The sequence below is a fragment of the Lampetra fluviatilis genome, chromosome 4, assembly GCF_964198595.1.
Source record: "Lampetra fluviatilis chromosome 4, kcLamFluv1.1, whole genome shotgun sequence".
Taxonomy (NCBI): Eukaryota; Metazoa; Chordata; class Hyperoartia; order Petromyzontiformes; family Petromyzontidae; genus Lampetra; species Lampetra fluviatilis.
In genome coordinates, this window is record NC_136278.1 from 5547114 (window position 1) to 5562746 (window position 15633).

The window sequence follows — 15633 nt, forward strand, 5'->3', positions numbered from 1 at the left end:
TCACGGCGGCTTAGGTCCGTGCTGCTCCAAGCCGCTCGGCCTGCTGATCGGCAAAGCTGGGGTTCCATGCGAAACAGGTTTACTCTCCTCAGATAGGATGGATTCACTGTTTGCACGCTGTGCACAGGTCTTGCTCCGGGAGACCGTGAATGTCACAGTTCACGGAGCATGAAGACAAATGCAGGCACTCTCTTTCACCCCGTGGCTCGCGAGCCCCGTACTTAAGGCTGTCAATCAGGCCTACCTGGTAAACCATGGAGACCATACCTATGCCATGCTTGTCAGAGCCTTTTCCAGTTTTGTGCAAACACCATGTTACGCTGCCCTTAAATATATATCTATTTTTCCAGTTGAGTGCATTCTACATGAATAAGCAACACGTGCGGTGCATTGGAGTCACAATGTTGCTGGAAAATGTATGGATGTATTTGTTGGTCTCTCTCAATGCAGCATTTTTTCCAGTGTCTATAACCATGAGTGCTTTAGTGTCAGAGTATCCAATTTTAAATAATGTGTCCCTCCTGCATAGAGTCTGTCACCCACCAAAGATATCCAACCATGGCCCATTCTTGCCATGTGAAGTGAATTGCTTTCTCAATGTTTCTCGAACGATAAGTTAGATATCAATGTATAAGGGAAACACATTTGGGATACGAGTTTTATATAAAAAGTGCAATGTTGCTTTTGTGATCAACTTTTATAATGAAATATAGATATTTTTGGAATTCTATTTATTCATGGATGTTATTTATATATACAAAACGTTAAATGTTACATAAATTGCAGAATAGTGTACTTCTTTGCCTGTGTTAATATCTACAAGATAGAGTATATGTTTTTGTGTAGAAAAACATCATGAATAGTCGTTTTGAATGTGAATTAATTCGGAGAATATTTCCGTGTACAACACGTGTAAAAATAAGAAGCATGACAGGTTAATTAAAATACTTTAATAGAAACAAATTGGTGCCAAATACACTCTAATTGTATACAGCTAGGCTTACAGAAATATTCACTCAACAGTTTGGTATCTGCTCATTTACCATAGTAACCATACAAAACATCATCTCTACAACAACTTAAATGTCACTTACGGTGTGATGAAAAAAATTTCAACAGCTCTCAGAACTAAACCAAAGCCAATAAAGCCATAAAACATTGACACAGACACATTTAAAGTTCTAAGAGCAAAAAACCAGAACAAACCAGTGAAAAAACGTTTAATGCCTAGACTAAATGTAACTATGTTTGTATTACATTTGGCACATACACATTATTTAAGTTTTTTTTAAAGATGAGAAATACCAATGTGCCTGCAGGTTTGATACAGCAGATACATTGAACTGTAGTTAATGATAGCTATCATTAACGTTGCGTTCTCAATTAGTGCAGGCTGACTCATTACCACAAATCCTCTTACAACTTAAGGTTTCTCCCATTGAATTATTATTTTTAAGATTGATGACCTCACGATAATATGCCCTCCTTTTCTCAAACCTTTTCCCCCAGATGTTTTGCTTACTATGTACAGTACATACACGTATCGACTCTGTCATGCAAAATATGCCTTATGAGTTGCCAAAGGTTCTGCTTGTGGAAACTCATGCTGAAGGGGACATGCCACTTTTGGCCCATATCCCAATGTTGGAACGTCTAAGTTCATGTTTTAATAGTCAACGAATGTTCACATGGCTTAAGGTGCTTCCCCAATGTTATATATTACACACACACACCACTCAGTCAGCGGCTCAATAGTACAAATGCTTCAACTTCTAATGCTGCTTGTCTCCAGAAACTTAAAAGAAAGCAATTACACGACAAACAACTGTTTTATCGTACACTGATATTCACTCAAGTGCGTAGTGGCTTAAGTGATAACATGACAATACAATACTAATTGCAATGCTTCTCAGGTTAGCACGTGTTGTTTGAATAAAAACTGCACTTCAAATATCTTTAAACAATAACACAATCAGCCTATGCAGTCTAGTTTCGGCATTAATAATATTTGTTATTTTTATCATGTTACTTTTTATATATGTACATGAAACTCAAAATCGAGATGCTCAACGTTTGTCAAGCATCAATAAAATATATTCTTTTTCGCCCACGTGTTATATTTTACACGATTATTCTACGTGGTTTGCTGTTAAGTGATTGGGACGTCTTGACGATGCTTGCTTCACGTTTAACTCTGCGATCCCAATAGATGCTCAAAAGTTTGATCATCTTTATTTGTCCATATATTCTTGATGGGAATATTCAGCCTCTTGAAATTTCAATAGTATTTTCAGTGTAGGTGCATGGACCTTCCCTTGGGATAGAAACGCACATTGAAACATTACACATTTTCAGGCTTGGGTGGTCCAGGGTTTAATTTTCACTCCACATGTGGTGGGAAACCTGTTGGCCAATGTATTTTCAGGATTCCCACATCAGGCGTGACCAGGACTGCTGATGTGGTAATTTATACTGTTCTGTCATGCATAATTCATTTTTATGACTCCGTCTGACTTGGGAAGTCTGGAGTAAAACCACACTAACACATTTTCATCCAAACGGTGGAGTAAAAATTTAACCCAATGCCCTTCCAAAACACCATTTCCTAACAGTCCTAAGGGTAACTTTCAAATGCAATACTCATGCAGTATATAAAGCTGGTATTCAGAAACTCATACCAATCAAAATGTTTGAAATTAATACCGTGGTGAGAATAAATGCACTTGTATTGTTGTACCTATTTCAAATCATGGAACAAAATTGGTATTGGCGAAATGTTTTGTTGATATTTATTCATGCTAAGGCGACCAGTGGGAGGTCCAGGTGTGCGGTGGATTATAACAGCACATGTTCGTGAGCCTCTTGGGAGGCATTCATCCAGCAGTGGATAATGCTGCACACTTATTTATTTTGGATATTTTTTCTTTCCTTCCGTATGTTGTGGAATTATTCTTGTTTCTAACCGAAATGATGTTCAGTGCCAACATTCTAAGTGTCTTTTGTCGAAGAGATGATGAAATGCTTTTGAAGTTTTTGTTGGTTTGTTTGTTTTGAATGGGGTGGTGCAAAGACATTGAGACTATAAAATGAGAAGCCAATTATATATTTATTTTTAAGTTCTCCCATAAGGGTTATTAAAAATAAAGATTACGCGCACGCTAGAATGTGTGTCTGCACACCTGGGTAAGGGGAGCAGTAGCGCAGTGGTTAGAGCAGGGTGCTACGAACCCGGTGAACCTGAGTTCGATTCCCGGCCACGGCTAACATCCGTGATGATTATCTCAACCGGTCCTGGGTTGACTCAGTACTTGGCGCAATGTGTGAACATCAGTTCCTGGGAAAAAGACAAAGGCAGCTGGGAGTGGTGTTGGCCACATCACCCCCCCTCCCTCGTGCGCTATGCCGGCTTTAATTGCTGCTCACTCGCGGCATTTGCCCCAACAGTCTGCATGGCCGGAGGGGTATAATAACCTCTGGGAATCTTTGTATGCGTTCACATACGGTACATACACATGCACTCATCCACTACTCCGAGCTGCCCTGTTTGATATTGGCACCATCACCCTCTTGTGCACCATTGTCAGCCTTTAACAGGTCCTCGCTAACAGCACTCTTTACCCAACAGTCTGTACGGATAAGTGGGGTGGGGTGGGGGAGATCATTGTCTTTGTATGTACACGCACTCGTTCTAGAACTCCTGCTTTGCTTTGCTTTGCCACTCTTTTGATTCCTCTCTCGGCTGCATTACCTCTGCTGCTCAGCGATGCCGTGCTGCGACGCAGCCTGCGCTATGCCTGGGATGAGGTTGTCGGTGACGGCAGTGGCGTGCTGCTGCTGCTGCAGGGGCAGAAGCAGCGCGTTACGCGGTGACGGTGCTGGTGGGGGCAGCCCCGGCAAGTGCCGGCACGCCTGGGACCCCTGCGTGGAGAGGGCCGCTCCGTGAGCGGACAGCATCGCCTGCGCTGGGTGAATTCCGTGGCCGGCCACCGGAGGTTGTGAATAGTAGGACAGCTGCTGCTGCTGCTGTGAGGATTCCTCCGGAGGAGATGCGGGAATTGGCTCGTATCCAGGAGGAGCACTCAGTGTTTGCAGAGGGATCTGTAACGGCAAATCCGACTGTCAATCAACGCAATGAGTATGACCATATTAGCCCTAGAGACGATTATATGGTGCACTTTATCAAGCCCGGCTGCAGGCAAGGTGCCAGTTTCTGAATTTAATCTCAACGCCTGGGCCGTGTACTCTGAAGCACTGCGGTGTGCTTCTTCGCAGGAGACCAATTGTAGAAAAATATAAAATTAAGGCGAGCTTTAAAGATACAATTTTTGAGCTTGTAAAGTACCCATAATTAATCTCTCCAAATTCTTACATTTGTCATTGATCAGTATCATAAAAAAACATTTGCAGGCTTAAGCGAAAGTAAAAAAAATATTCAGGTCTCTAAAATAATTATGGGTTATTTTTTATGTATGAGAATAAAAGTAATCAATGTATTATTGTGTTAAAAAAAATAAAAGCACATTTGCTAGTTTTCCGTCTTACACCTTGTCATGGAGTAAATTACTTTAAAATTGTCTACAGGGAGCTCATAAAACCAAAGACTATAAAATATCAGCTGTCAATCACTCACAATCGTTATCAACATGTGAATGTGTTATTCAATACTGCATTTGTGATGTGTTTGATTATAAGTCGAGAAATAGAATTCAATATATGCTTTGATTGGTTTGTTCTCACATGGTACATACTTTCCAAGTGTTTCTGCTGTAGAATTCAGTAATGTACTGGGTCGTTCTTGGTGCACTAAATATATTCCGTCCGGCTTTTGCAGCATGGTTAATGGTAGCAAAATCATTTCATGTATCATTGCCTGTGGTACATTGTGATTTAAGTAAGGCAGGCCACTAAGTACATTTGCCTTATATTAAAGTAGCCAGAAATATGTTGGAAAGCCTTACATTTTCAAAAATTACCCTTCCTCCGGTGTCCATGTATTGCTAACTGACAGGTTAATATTACTAGTCCAGAATGGGTCATTATACCATCTCTGCGGAATACTTGAGCGTAAAAAAAGAACTGATAAAGTCCATTAACCGAGGCAATTAAAACTCACTTCTACTCCCCTATAAAGTATATATTTAAAGGCACTACATTCTGTGCATTATTTTAAATCAGACAATGTCCTCAATAATGAGCAGGCTAATGGAATTTTAATGTCTTCACTCTTCAGAATAAATGAACATGAAGTACATTGCAAATAAATTATAATAACTGCATACTGCAAGTCTTGAACAGCGCCTGGTACTTGGGATGCAGCAGTTAGGGTAAAACGTAAATATACGGATGTCTCCCTTGGAATTGGGGCTTGTGGGCAGCCACTTGACTGCCACTCTAATGATGATATTGACAGCTGATGAATGCTGCATCTGTTGCTGTTAATTGAGGTTGATCTCGTTGGCCACGTTTGTAAAGCAGAACCGGCTGCACCTTGAGACCATGATTGACTATTCAGTCATTTTGTAACTTCGTTTGCAATTACCTGGAGGATTGAATTTGGCAAGCCAAGCGTTTCTCATTCAAGCAGTGTACACTTACGGGTATGCACAGACATGCACAAAGGGGTGAAACGAATGCATGCAGAAATTTTAATACTGTGCATGTTTAATGTAGAGTATACAGCTTGGGTTATAGTTAAGGTATCTTTGCAAGGTTTTTTGGAATTATAAAAAGAATGAGCATATTAGGAAATGTTGACTGCATCGCGCATACATACAGTAATTACTGCACAGTATTATAAATGTCATCAATTATAAAGGGGATTTTTTTTTTTAAAGGGACAAATCTTTTTGACATAAATATCGGAGCAGATGGTTTTTGTTTCTTTACACAGCAGGTGTGGTCACTGCAGGTAATGTCAGCTGCATGGAAAATGATCAATTACAATATTCAATTTTCCACATTGGTCACACATTGAGCTGGCAAACAGTAAACACGAGCATGGCACAAATGTAGCGTGCCAGTTCGAGGACAAGCTCATCTACATGCCTATGTACACACGATTGCACAACAAATAATTCACGACCACTATATCTTCACAAGCTTCTCAAACCAACATTGACCATGGGGGTGAGGTTTGGTCAAATAACGCCTACGACGACCCGCTTGGTACGAGGATCCCGTCATCCAGCATTGTATTGGCTAAACGTGTATATGGCAGTCAAAACATACGCCGTTTACTCAAATATTTTCATAGAACCAGAGACATTGCATTTTCTTTCTATAAGACAAAAACAACAACACCAGCAGACTTACAAAGTGCATAATTAGCCCACATTCGTTTGCAATGCTATTGGCATTTTATCTGACCTTCGTGCATTGATTCATGAACAATAAAGTACATATTACTGTAAGTGGAGGTTGGGGGGTGGCTCTGCGTCTGTATAAATCAATTGGTACGTCATGGGCACAGCCCTTGTGTGTGTTTTCAATGCAATCTCAAATTTTAGGGGTGACGAGCAGATGCATTCGATTAGACTTTCATTGAGCGAAAATGCATTTGGTTTGTAATTTGTCTCCGTTCTCGCCGCTCTGCAGCATGTCTTGCGGCAATTTTGAGACGAGGGAATTCCCAGAAAGGCCACTGTATAATCTGAAGAGGTGCCTGCTCAAGTAAACTCGGGAATGCATCATCTTTCACTGGCCAGGTTTGGAAGACACTCTGGAGTCGAAGGCCACAGCCAACTGTAAAGGGCACATGCTAATCATAGACCCTCGTGCGCACATCACTGATGCTAAATTCCCAGCCACTGGTAATGTGAAATAATGGGTGCTTGGGACATTTTGCATATCTAAAATGGCTGTAGCTATAGGCTTTTAGGCGTCCAGAGATAATTGACCGTACTTCACATGCACATAATTATATACATTGAGTACAATGTTTGCCCTTCCAATTACCTAAACTGTAAATGATTTTGAAGTCAATTATTTTGAATGAACACACAGTCTCATATATGTTATTCTCATTGCATTTTTAATTGGTTGGTTTAATGATATATTGTTTCGAGTCAAATAAGTACCGTTGAACAAACATTGTAAGTGCCTAAACGGTTATGTATGTTGAATGTTTCCAAGAACGTTGGCTTTAAGCTTCATAATGACATCCTTAGCTACACTAACGCAAAAGCATTAAGACATTTACGCGAAATGCAAGATGACTCATTTACATGCATCATAACCAACTTTAATTCGATGGCTGCTCAAAGGTTTTAAGTGGGGCATTAATAAAGCCTGCATGGTTTCACACTGACTACTCTGTTTTAAAAATGTAGCTTCTCTTAACGCATAATTGCATTATTAATGCCGAAAGACCCAAATAATATTAATACACCCCCGTAGGATTGGAAATTGTCAATGTGCAGGTTGCGTAAAGTAGAGTAAAGTATTTTCACCTCTTTCAACACTTTTATCCAGCAATATAAAAGTAGGCCAAATGCCCTCGAGAGGAGCTCTCGTCAACACCCTCTAGTAGATGCCCTTTCACCAGCAGCAGCCTGAGCAAGCAATTTCAGACCGGCACCTTTACCTTCAACCGAGTCATCACCACACCACATTGCGCGCTTTCAAATGCGTTTCTGTTGCCATCCGGAACGCCTTTCCTTCCAATATTAGAAGCCGCTGGAGATATGAACGTTCGAATCTAGATTGAAAACAGAACTGCTTGTTGTGTTTAGTTTGTCGCGCTTTGCCCGCACTTCCGATTAGCACGGTGGGCTATGGACGAATCAAGTTCAACATGCACACGCAGAATCGGACACATGCCTCCACATTAGCTCATTGCAACATATTTTTGTTTCTTTTCTCTTTGAAATTGTAACCTGATAATGGATTTCAAATACAATTAAATCCGCATTGCCTCAAGACTATTGCCTATAAACATATGTACGTTTACACATTATGTGAGCAAGCAACTGTATTCAAATTGTACTGTCATAACTGGAGGGGATTATGCCAGAAGGACGAAAACTCCGTATTTTCATCAATAATAATAATGCCTTAACAGGGCGAAAAATGAAATACGTGACACTTCAGGAAATGGCCCTTCTTGACCCTTCATCATCACAGAGGGATGTCTACTATGAAAAAGGTTAATTGCCCAAAACGTCATCTATTATTTATGATTCCATTTAGGGCAGTTTAATTGATAGGTGTGTTGAGTTCTTTGTGATTTGTGCTTGTGTACATTGGTCAACATAGTATCATTATGAAATACTATGCCCGAATAGATATATTCTCCGAAGCTGTGGAGTCTACGGAAACTCCGCCACAGTTTTATAGCTGATGGATCTAAAAATAAAACTGGCTGCTGCAAGTCGAGTGTACAATCAGTTGTACCGCTCTCGTTTACTCTACTCAATGTCAACCTGCCCCAGAATCCAGCTGGGCGATAAGTTATTTTCCAATCAGGTTTTCCATCACACTGATATAATGCACAGTACAATAATGACACTTTCATGCTAAAACTGCCTCTTTTCCATCGTAGGACATTGCAGTAAAAAAGTATCACCAACACAACGCGGCCATTTTTGCAACAAAAAAAGCATGTTCTTGGTTCTTTCGGTAAAGTCACGTAGAAAGAAATAATGTATTATTATTTTATTATTTCCCTTCTACGTGACTTTACCGAAAGAACCAAGAAGATGAATCCCTGCAGTCACGAAAGCTTTAAATCGGAAAAAAAAACATGAAAAGGTTATTTTTAAATGTTTTACCTATACATTACAATGGCTCATTCAGACAGGTTGCAGTGGTGTAATGGTCAGCACGTTGACCTTGCAATTCAGAGGTCGTCGGGTTCTATTAGATCTGTCGGCAAGGCAGATCGAAACAATGGTGCAAGTTTCTCAAATCCCCAGCCTCTGTCCACCCAGCAATGTGATATGGGGGCACCACGGTACGTCCATCCGCAGGTCGAATGTGGTGGGCTAAAGTGTGGGGGCGTCCAACTCTTCCAATATGTCTGGTCAACACGCGTGGAAGAGTTGAACAAAAGCCCCCACTGCATTTCACTCTCGTTGTGGCATGAGCAAGCAATTGAAGGGGTGTACCATTGCCTTCATTTTATTTAAATTTTGGTATTCTGGGATTGTCACGTATGAAGATGAAAGGTTTTGGCTATCGTTGCATAACTTTAGTTGGATTGACGTCCGCTTCCATACAAAATGTGACCCGCTCCACATTCTATAATACATGTGGCCCATTGTGCACAAAACCGCATCTATTTCGCCACTTTTCTCACGCCACAATTGCAGAACGGCAACAGTGGGCGGTGTGAGGGCGGCGTTAGGGCGAAGTCAGCGATGTTGGAAGCTTCCCACACGCGTGCAGGACACTCTCCGCCATCGTGCGTAACCATGACATTCACCACTTAGTGGCTTGGATCTAATTGTTATCGTCATATTTTTTATTTATGATCATCTGAATTGATTATTAAAATAATAATAAATACCACCATTGTTATTATCCTATTTTATCATCACGAATAGTCATGACTATCATCACCATTATCATCTTCAATATCATTGAAAACATATTCTTTGGGTCTTTCAGTAAAGTCACGTAGAACAAAAAAAAATTCAATATGAATTCCTGCAGTCACGAAAGCTTTAAGTCAAGATTATTGAAAACAGTATTATTGTTGACATCACCACTATCATCATCTTTGTCATCTTCAACACTGTCTTCATTTTTGCGACTTAGTGCTACAATCTGCACTTTTGTGGAGGGCAGAACAAACACCCTCTATAATTGACAAACACATTCACACACAGTAGCGTGTGTGTTTATGTGAGACTTGCTATGCATTAGCATTTGTGTGTGTGCTACCTGGCTTTTTGCTCAATATGAAGCTCTGAGTTTTCTCCGCCAAAGTGATGTACTCCCTTAGCTATGCTTGTGAAGCATGGACCCCTCTAAAAGAACATCTCCCCCAGTTTGAAACGCTATGGCTGGCAGGCCTATCATCCATCTTGGGTTTAATCAGACTGGAACGTATGAGGAGTTCACAGTTCCTTGAAATATATGGACACAGTCCTATCAGTGAGCTCCTCTGGCAGGCAAAGGCTGCTTTGGCCGGGTCATGTAGCCCACATTCCCAAACAGCTTTTGTTTGGCCATATATTGGAGCATAAACAGGTGTGACATCGGCTACAGAAGATACAGACTGATGCGGTACAGGAGGATTATGGAGCCGAGTGGACTTGCCGATCTCACTGCCAGCAGCGTCAAGAGCAGCATTTGTGGAGGAGGCGTGTGAAGAACGCTACTAGGCAGTTGGAGGTAGTTGCCCTCCAACAACAATGGAGGTCAGAGGAGCGACACTCAACAACAGTGACCAGGAGCACCAGGTGGACACAATATAGCAAGTTGGCACAGTGAGGAGCACAGCAAGTCCTCTCAGTCGGTCAACTCATAACACCTCGATCTGTCATTTGACCTGCCAATGAGTCTTCAATACTTCACATAGCCTCAACATGCACATAGCCTGGCACAAGCGCCGTGGTGATGTCACCATGGCTGAGTGGCTAATGGTGTCTGTTGTTGCATGCGAGATGGGTGGGTAGGGTGGAGTAGAAGGGTAGGTGGTCATATCGGTCCGGTGGCAACATGTTAACTACCTTGCCTGGTATCAGAGGTCGCAACCGGGTACCCGATACCCGTACCCTACCCGATACCCGGCTACCCGTACTCGGCCGGGTATGGGTACGGGTAGCCGTTTGCGACCCTGGTGCGGCCGGGTACGGGTAGGCCGTGAGTCACTGGTGAGTAACCGTTTGTCACTCATTTCGGGTAGGGTACGGGTAGGGAACGGGTACCCGTACCCGGCCGGGTACCCATTTGCGACCCTGGTGCGGCCGGGTACGGGTACGGGTAAGGAATCAAAACCCGTTTGCGACCTCTGCCTGGTATACAGGAGATCGTGGGCTCAATGCCGACCCTGACACGTGTAAATTTGGAGTTTGCATGTTTTCCCCGTGGTCGTGTGGATTTTTCTCTGGGTCCTTCGGTTTTTCCCTCCACATTGAGAGACATGCGTTTAGAGTATATTGCTGCTCTAAATTTCTACATGATAAGCCACTTTGTTGAGCTATCATTTGTGGCCAGGTTGCTTCTGAAAAAAAACCTCTCAGTGGGCCTTACCTGGTAAAATAAAAAAAATAGTTTTAGTTTGATAGTTTATAGTTTGATGGAGTGAGCGTGATGACGTCAGAATGCACTCTTCCAGCGACTGATTGCCTGGAAGGTTTTTTTTCATGATGAGAATCGGCTCCACCCATTCCACCACATACAGAAAAGCAATCGTGCAGAAACTGGTTTCATGGACTTGGCAGGATTGGTTTTGCAGAAATTGTGCATAACACGGGAAGGCCACAATGTGTGAAAACAAACACCACACGAATAAAGTGCAAATACATTTTTGATCGATGAGGAAGTGGTCAGGATATTAAAGCACCGTAAATGTATCAAGGAATATTTGTAATGTGGCAACGATGGGGAGAAGTATTTATTATTGTAAGGACCAAAATACCATCACCTACATGAATGCATATACCATATATCAATATAAATGAAATATAACCCAAGAAGACAATAACATTTGACTATTCAACGGTTTCATAAAGCATACTTTTTCCATTCACCCATTTCCAATTTTGTATCTTTGCATCACTGTGCATACTGTTTATAAAACATAAAGTGCTAATTGCAACGAATATCAATGTTAAATACACGGTTGCCAGAAATGTTCACGATACATTATTATTTTTGAGCTACTATGAATGCTTCACAGAAGATTACATTCCACCGAGCACAACCCCCCCCCCCACCTATAATGAGTTATTTGCCGAGGGATGCAGTATTTCACAAACAGCGTTTAACACTGTGGTGGTCCCTGAATATATCCAGGAGACCTTTTTGGAAGCCCAGTGCCATTCGTATTGTAAATGAACACTGGGTAGGTCAAAAGGCGATTTCTTGTTCACACACGCAACATTGCAGCGGTCTTATTGTCCAAAACTTCAGTTGGAGGTGTAAGGTCACTGTTATCTTTCTATGATCAGCATGCCCTGTCAATTCATATCACAAGGTCAAGGAAGATAACGTCAGATTTTAAGTACGAATACTATATTTCGGAAATTTATATTTTTCCGAAAGTCGTGCTAAATACTTTGCGACATTTATGAACGATGTAGCGTACTAAGAAAATATAATCTTTGGAGACAAACGTGTTTGAGATATTGCATATTAATAGGGGCTTGCAGGAATACATTTAAAGGTATTAATACAGCCAGCCAGGTGGCTCAGTTGTGAAGCAAGTGGCTCACAATCAGGAGGTTGTGAGTTAAATCCTGGTTGGTGGTTGACTCGGCCCATCATCCCTGCAGGGTCAATACAATTGTTATTGCTTTATGGCAAGTAAACAGTGATTGTCACCGAAGGAATGTGGAAATGGCACCACTGACTCAAAAGCTGCCACATGGAAATGAGCACTGCCTTCATGCTTGTTTGAGCAAGGAAATCACTTTGACTTTTGACTTTTGTATTCATACATCAATTGAGTATAGTTTCTTTCTGATTGCCACTGTGACCCTCTTCTAAAACAATCGGTTTGTTTCAATATTGATTCCTGCAGTGCTTTTCAACAAATGCTGCATTACGTTGCATCAGTTGCTGATTGCAGTCATTGTATTTGTGTCTCAATGCCCTCCCTGTGTTCCCCATACTGCCTTGTGACCTTCAAATGCTTCATTTACTCTTCACCTTTAGTCGTCGCAATTAACATTTAGAGCCCACCACATGTCACTGTCCAGCAGAGCCGATGATACCCGCAGATATTGCCCGAGATGCCACCACCCATCTCGCTTGGTCGCGTCTCCTCGACGTGGCGACTGTCCGGCCGTTCGCCAGCGTTAGTTCAACCGGAGCTTGTTCCACGCGTGTTCGGTACATTTCAGACAATCAGTCCGATTTTTACTGAAACTTCTCTCACTGTCGACCACATTTTTGTTTGTTTTTTTATCAACGCAAGTAGACGGCGCGGCATCTCAAAAAGGCACAACCGCCGTCGTTCGCCTTCAAATGCAAATCAGTACCTTTAGCACGGCGGGGGTAATGGCCACAAAAAATGCAGCGGTCAGCCTTGTATGACAATGCAGCTCCCACACAAGCGCATTCATATGATTACCTGTCTGTCGGAGCCTCTCGCTTACACATACATGACGCGTTAATGTGTTTATCTGATAACACCCATTCTCGCTTGTCTCGTCATCAACAGTAGCCATACGACAACAACACGAAATGTTGTATTTTAATGGGGTTTTTTCCATACCTGTCACTAAAGAGAACCAGTACAGCGCTTATGTGGCTGTCATTGATTGTCTCAATCGCCTGGTTATTTTGCCCAAAGTAGTTTTAGCATTAATTCTAGATTTGAAGCTTTCGTGACTGCAAGGATTCATATTCTTAGGTTTTTTCGGTAAAGTCACGTAGGTAAAACATTAAAATTAATAAAAGTAAAATAAAATAAAAAATCACGACGTTTCGGAGGCAACACAAGCTTCCGTCTTCAGGTGGAACCGTCACAGCCACGACAGCTGTATCAAGTAAATGATACAGCTCGTGTTGCCTCCGAAACGATACAGCTGTCGTGGCTGTGACGGTTCCACCTGAAGACGGAAGCTTGTGTTGCCTCCGAAACGTCGTGATTTTTATTTTATTTTACTTTTATTAATTTTAATGTTTTACCTACGTGACTTTACCGAAAACAACCTAAGAATATAGTTTTAGCATTCCTGGGTGGAGCGCCGCCGTCATGGTTAGGGCACTGCGTTGTGAGCCCAGCGACCTGAGTTCGATTACCGTCCACAGCTAACATCACTGGTATGTGACCTCTGAACTGGTCCTCGGACCCACCCTCATCAATCTGCAATTGTTAAATGTGGTGAAGTATGGTCAAACAACTACCGATGATTGACACGGAATGGGGAGGCTTTCATCGAGCGGTGGATTAGCATCTTCATCAATGAATTCTGCGCCATGCCTCCAAATGCAGTACATCTCGAGGCGCCCTGCAGTAGTCTTGCCAAGGGGACCCCTGGTGGCAGCTGTCCTTTTGTGGTACAAAGAGAACACAGCTCTGGCCTGCAAGTGGGCATTAGCTTGCCAGTCCGTTGCAATAATGCTCCTTTGTGGCTTTTCCCAGTTAAGTAATGTATAAGTAATTCATATAATTTTCGATTTAAAGCTTTCGTGACTGCAGGGATTCATCTTCTTGGTTCTTTCGTTAAAGTCACGTAGAATGGAAATAATAAAATAATAAAATTAAAACATAATAAAAGAAACGTCGTGAGAATAATTTTATTTTTATTATTTTATTATTTCCATTCTACGTGACTTTACCGAAAGAACCAAGAAGATAATTCATATAATTTGGCAAATTTGGACTAACTTTGGCACACATTGCCTACTCATATTATTATTATTTGTTTTTAGCATTCAGATGAAATGCCAAAAGGTTGCATCATTAAATGAGGCGGCAGCAGAGAGCAATATAAATGTGCAAGTGTTATGTTAATTCATGTTGGCCTTGTTTGTGATGAGTATTAAATATCCTCTCCTTCCCGTATTCAAATGTGTTGAATGTTGCCTCTTTTGGATTTGGCTTAGTGGACCCGCCTTATGGTATGACAAAGTTAATTTATCAATTTGTAAAAAGGTCCCGTGTTTTGTTTTGTTTTGCACGATAACTCTTATTTTCATGCAGGTCATGTTAATGAGAGCTTCAAATTGTAAATTAGTATTCAAAGAGTTTATTTGGCCACGGCAATCATAATTCACACATGAGAATTGGAAGAAGGGGACTACTGCAAGTAAAGAAATATGTTGGGGGAAATTGAAGTGTGCCAGATTGTGTGCTGAGCATGCACAACAAATGTATATCTAATATTGTGGGAAGGTTTTTTTTCTACTGGTAATGCATTTTAGCATCTGGAGCACTAAGACAATCACCCTCCCACATTCATTTAAAAACACCCAGTATACCTTTGCAATAAAGAGACGTGCAATAGATCTTTGAGTAAGTCGCAGCCCACAAAGTGTATACTAATGACCATAATCCAATCTAATTTTTCCCCGTTAGCCGAGTGTGTTTGTCTAGTGTATTTTAATTACTCGATTCCAGGCGCCAAATGAGATTTGGGTCGAGCAAGAGCTGCCAATAATGGCTTTGCAGATAAACTGCACACTGGTTAAAATAATCATGTGGCCAGCTAAGGTCATTGCAGTTAATTGCACGGTGACCACAAGAAAGATGTGGAGACCTATTACCTTTCAGAAAGCATGTCTCAAAAAAAAAAAACTCGTTGTGGCCATTAGGGCCCAGAATGGTTTAAATGATGTATCTCTGAATGTGATTTGATAAAAAAAAATGAACAAAGTGTGCGTGGAAAATGGCTTTTCACTCACGTTGATTGAAACCCAGGGGTGATTTTAATTTCGAGAATAATGATGCCATCCTCTGTTCTTAATAAGGTTGCTCTTTGAAAGTGGATAGGTATACAAAAGTTTTCTTGAAGAAAT

The 15633-nt window shown here is 41.4% G+C and overlaps 1 protein-coding gene across 2 annotated transcripts in view; it reads right to left on the bottom strand.

Annotated features, from left to right (window-relative positions):
* Window positions 1-930: 930 nt before the first annotated feature.
* LOC144931513 (leucine-rich repeat transmembrane neuronal protein 4-like) overlaps window positions 931-15633 on the bottom strand; it is a 38857-nt gene continuing 24154 nt past the window's right edge. The window contains exon 3 of one of the 2 annotated variants that reach the window (XM_078855448.1): window positions 931-4116. In XM_078855448.1, coding sequence (XP_078711574.1) covers window positions 3745-4116 — 372 coding nt within the window. In that variant the 3' untranslated portion in view covers window positions 931-3744. The remainder of the gene's footprint in view (window positions 4117-15633) is intronic. The other variant, XM_078855449.1, reaches the window with a different exon arrangement.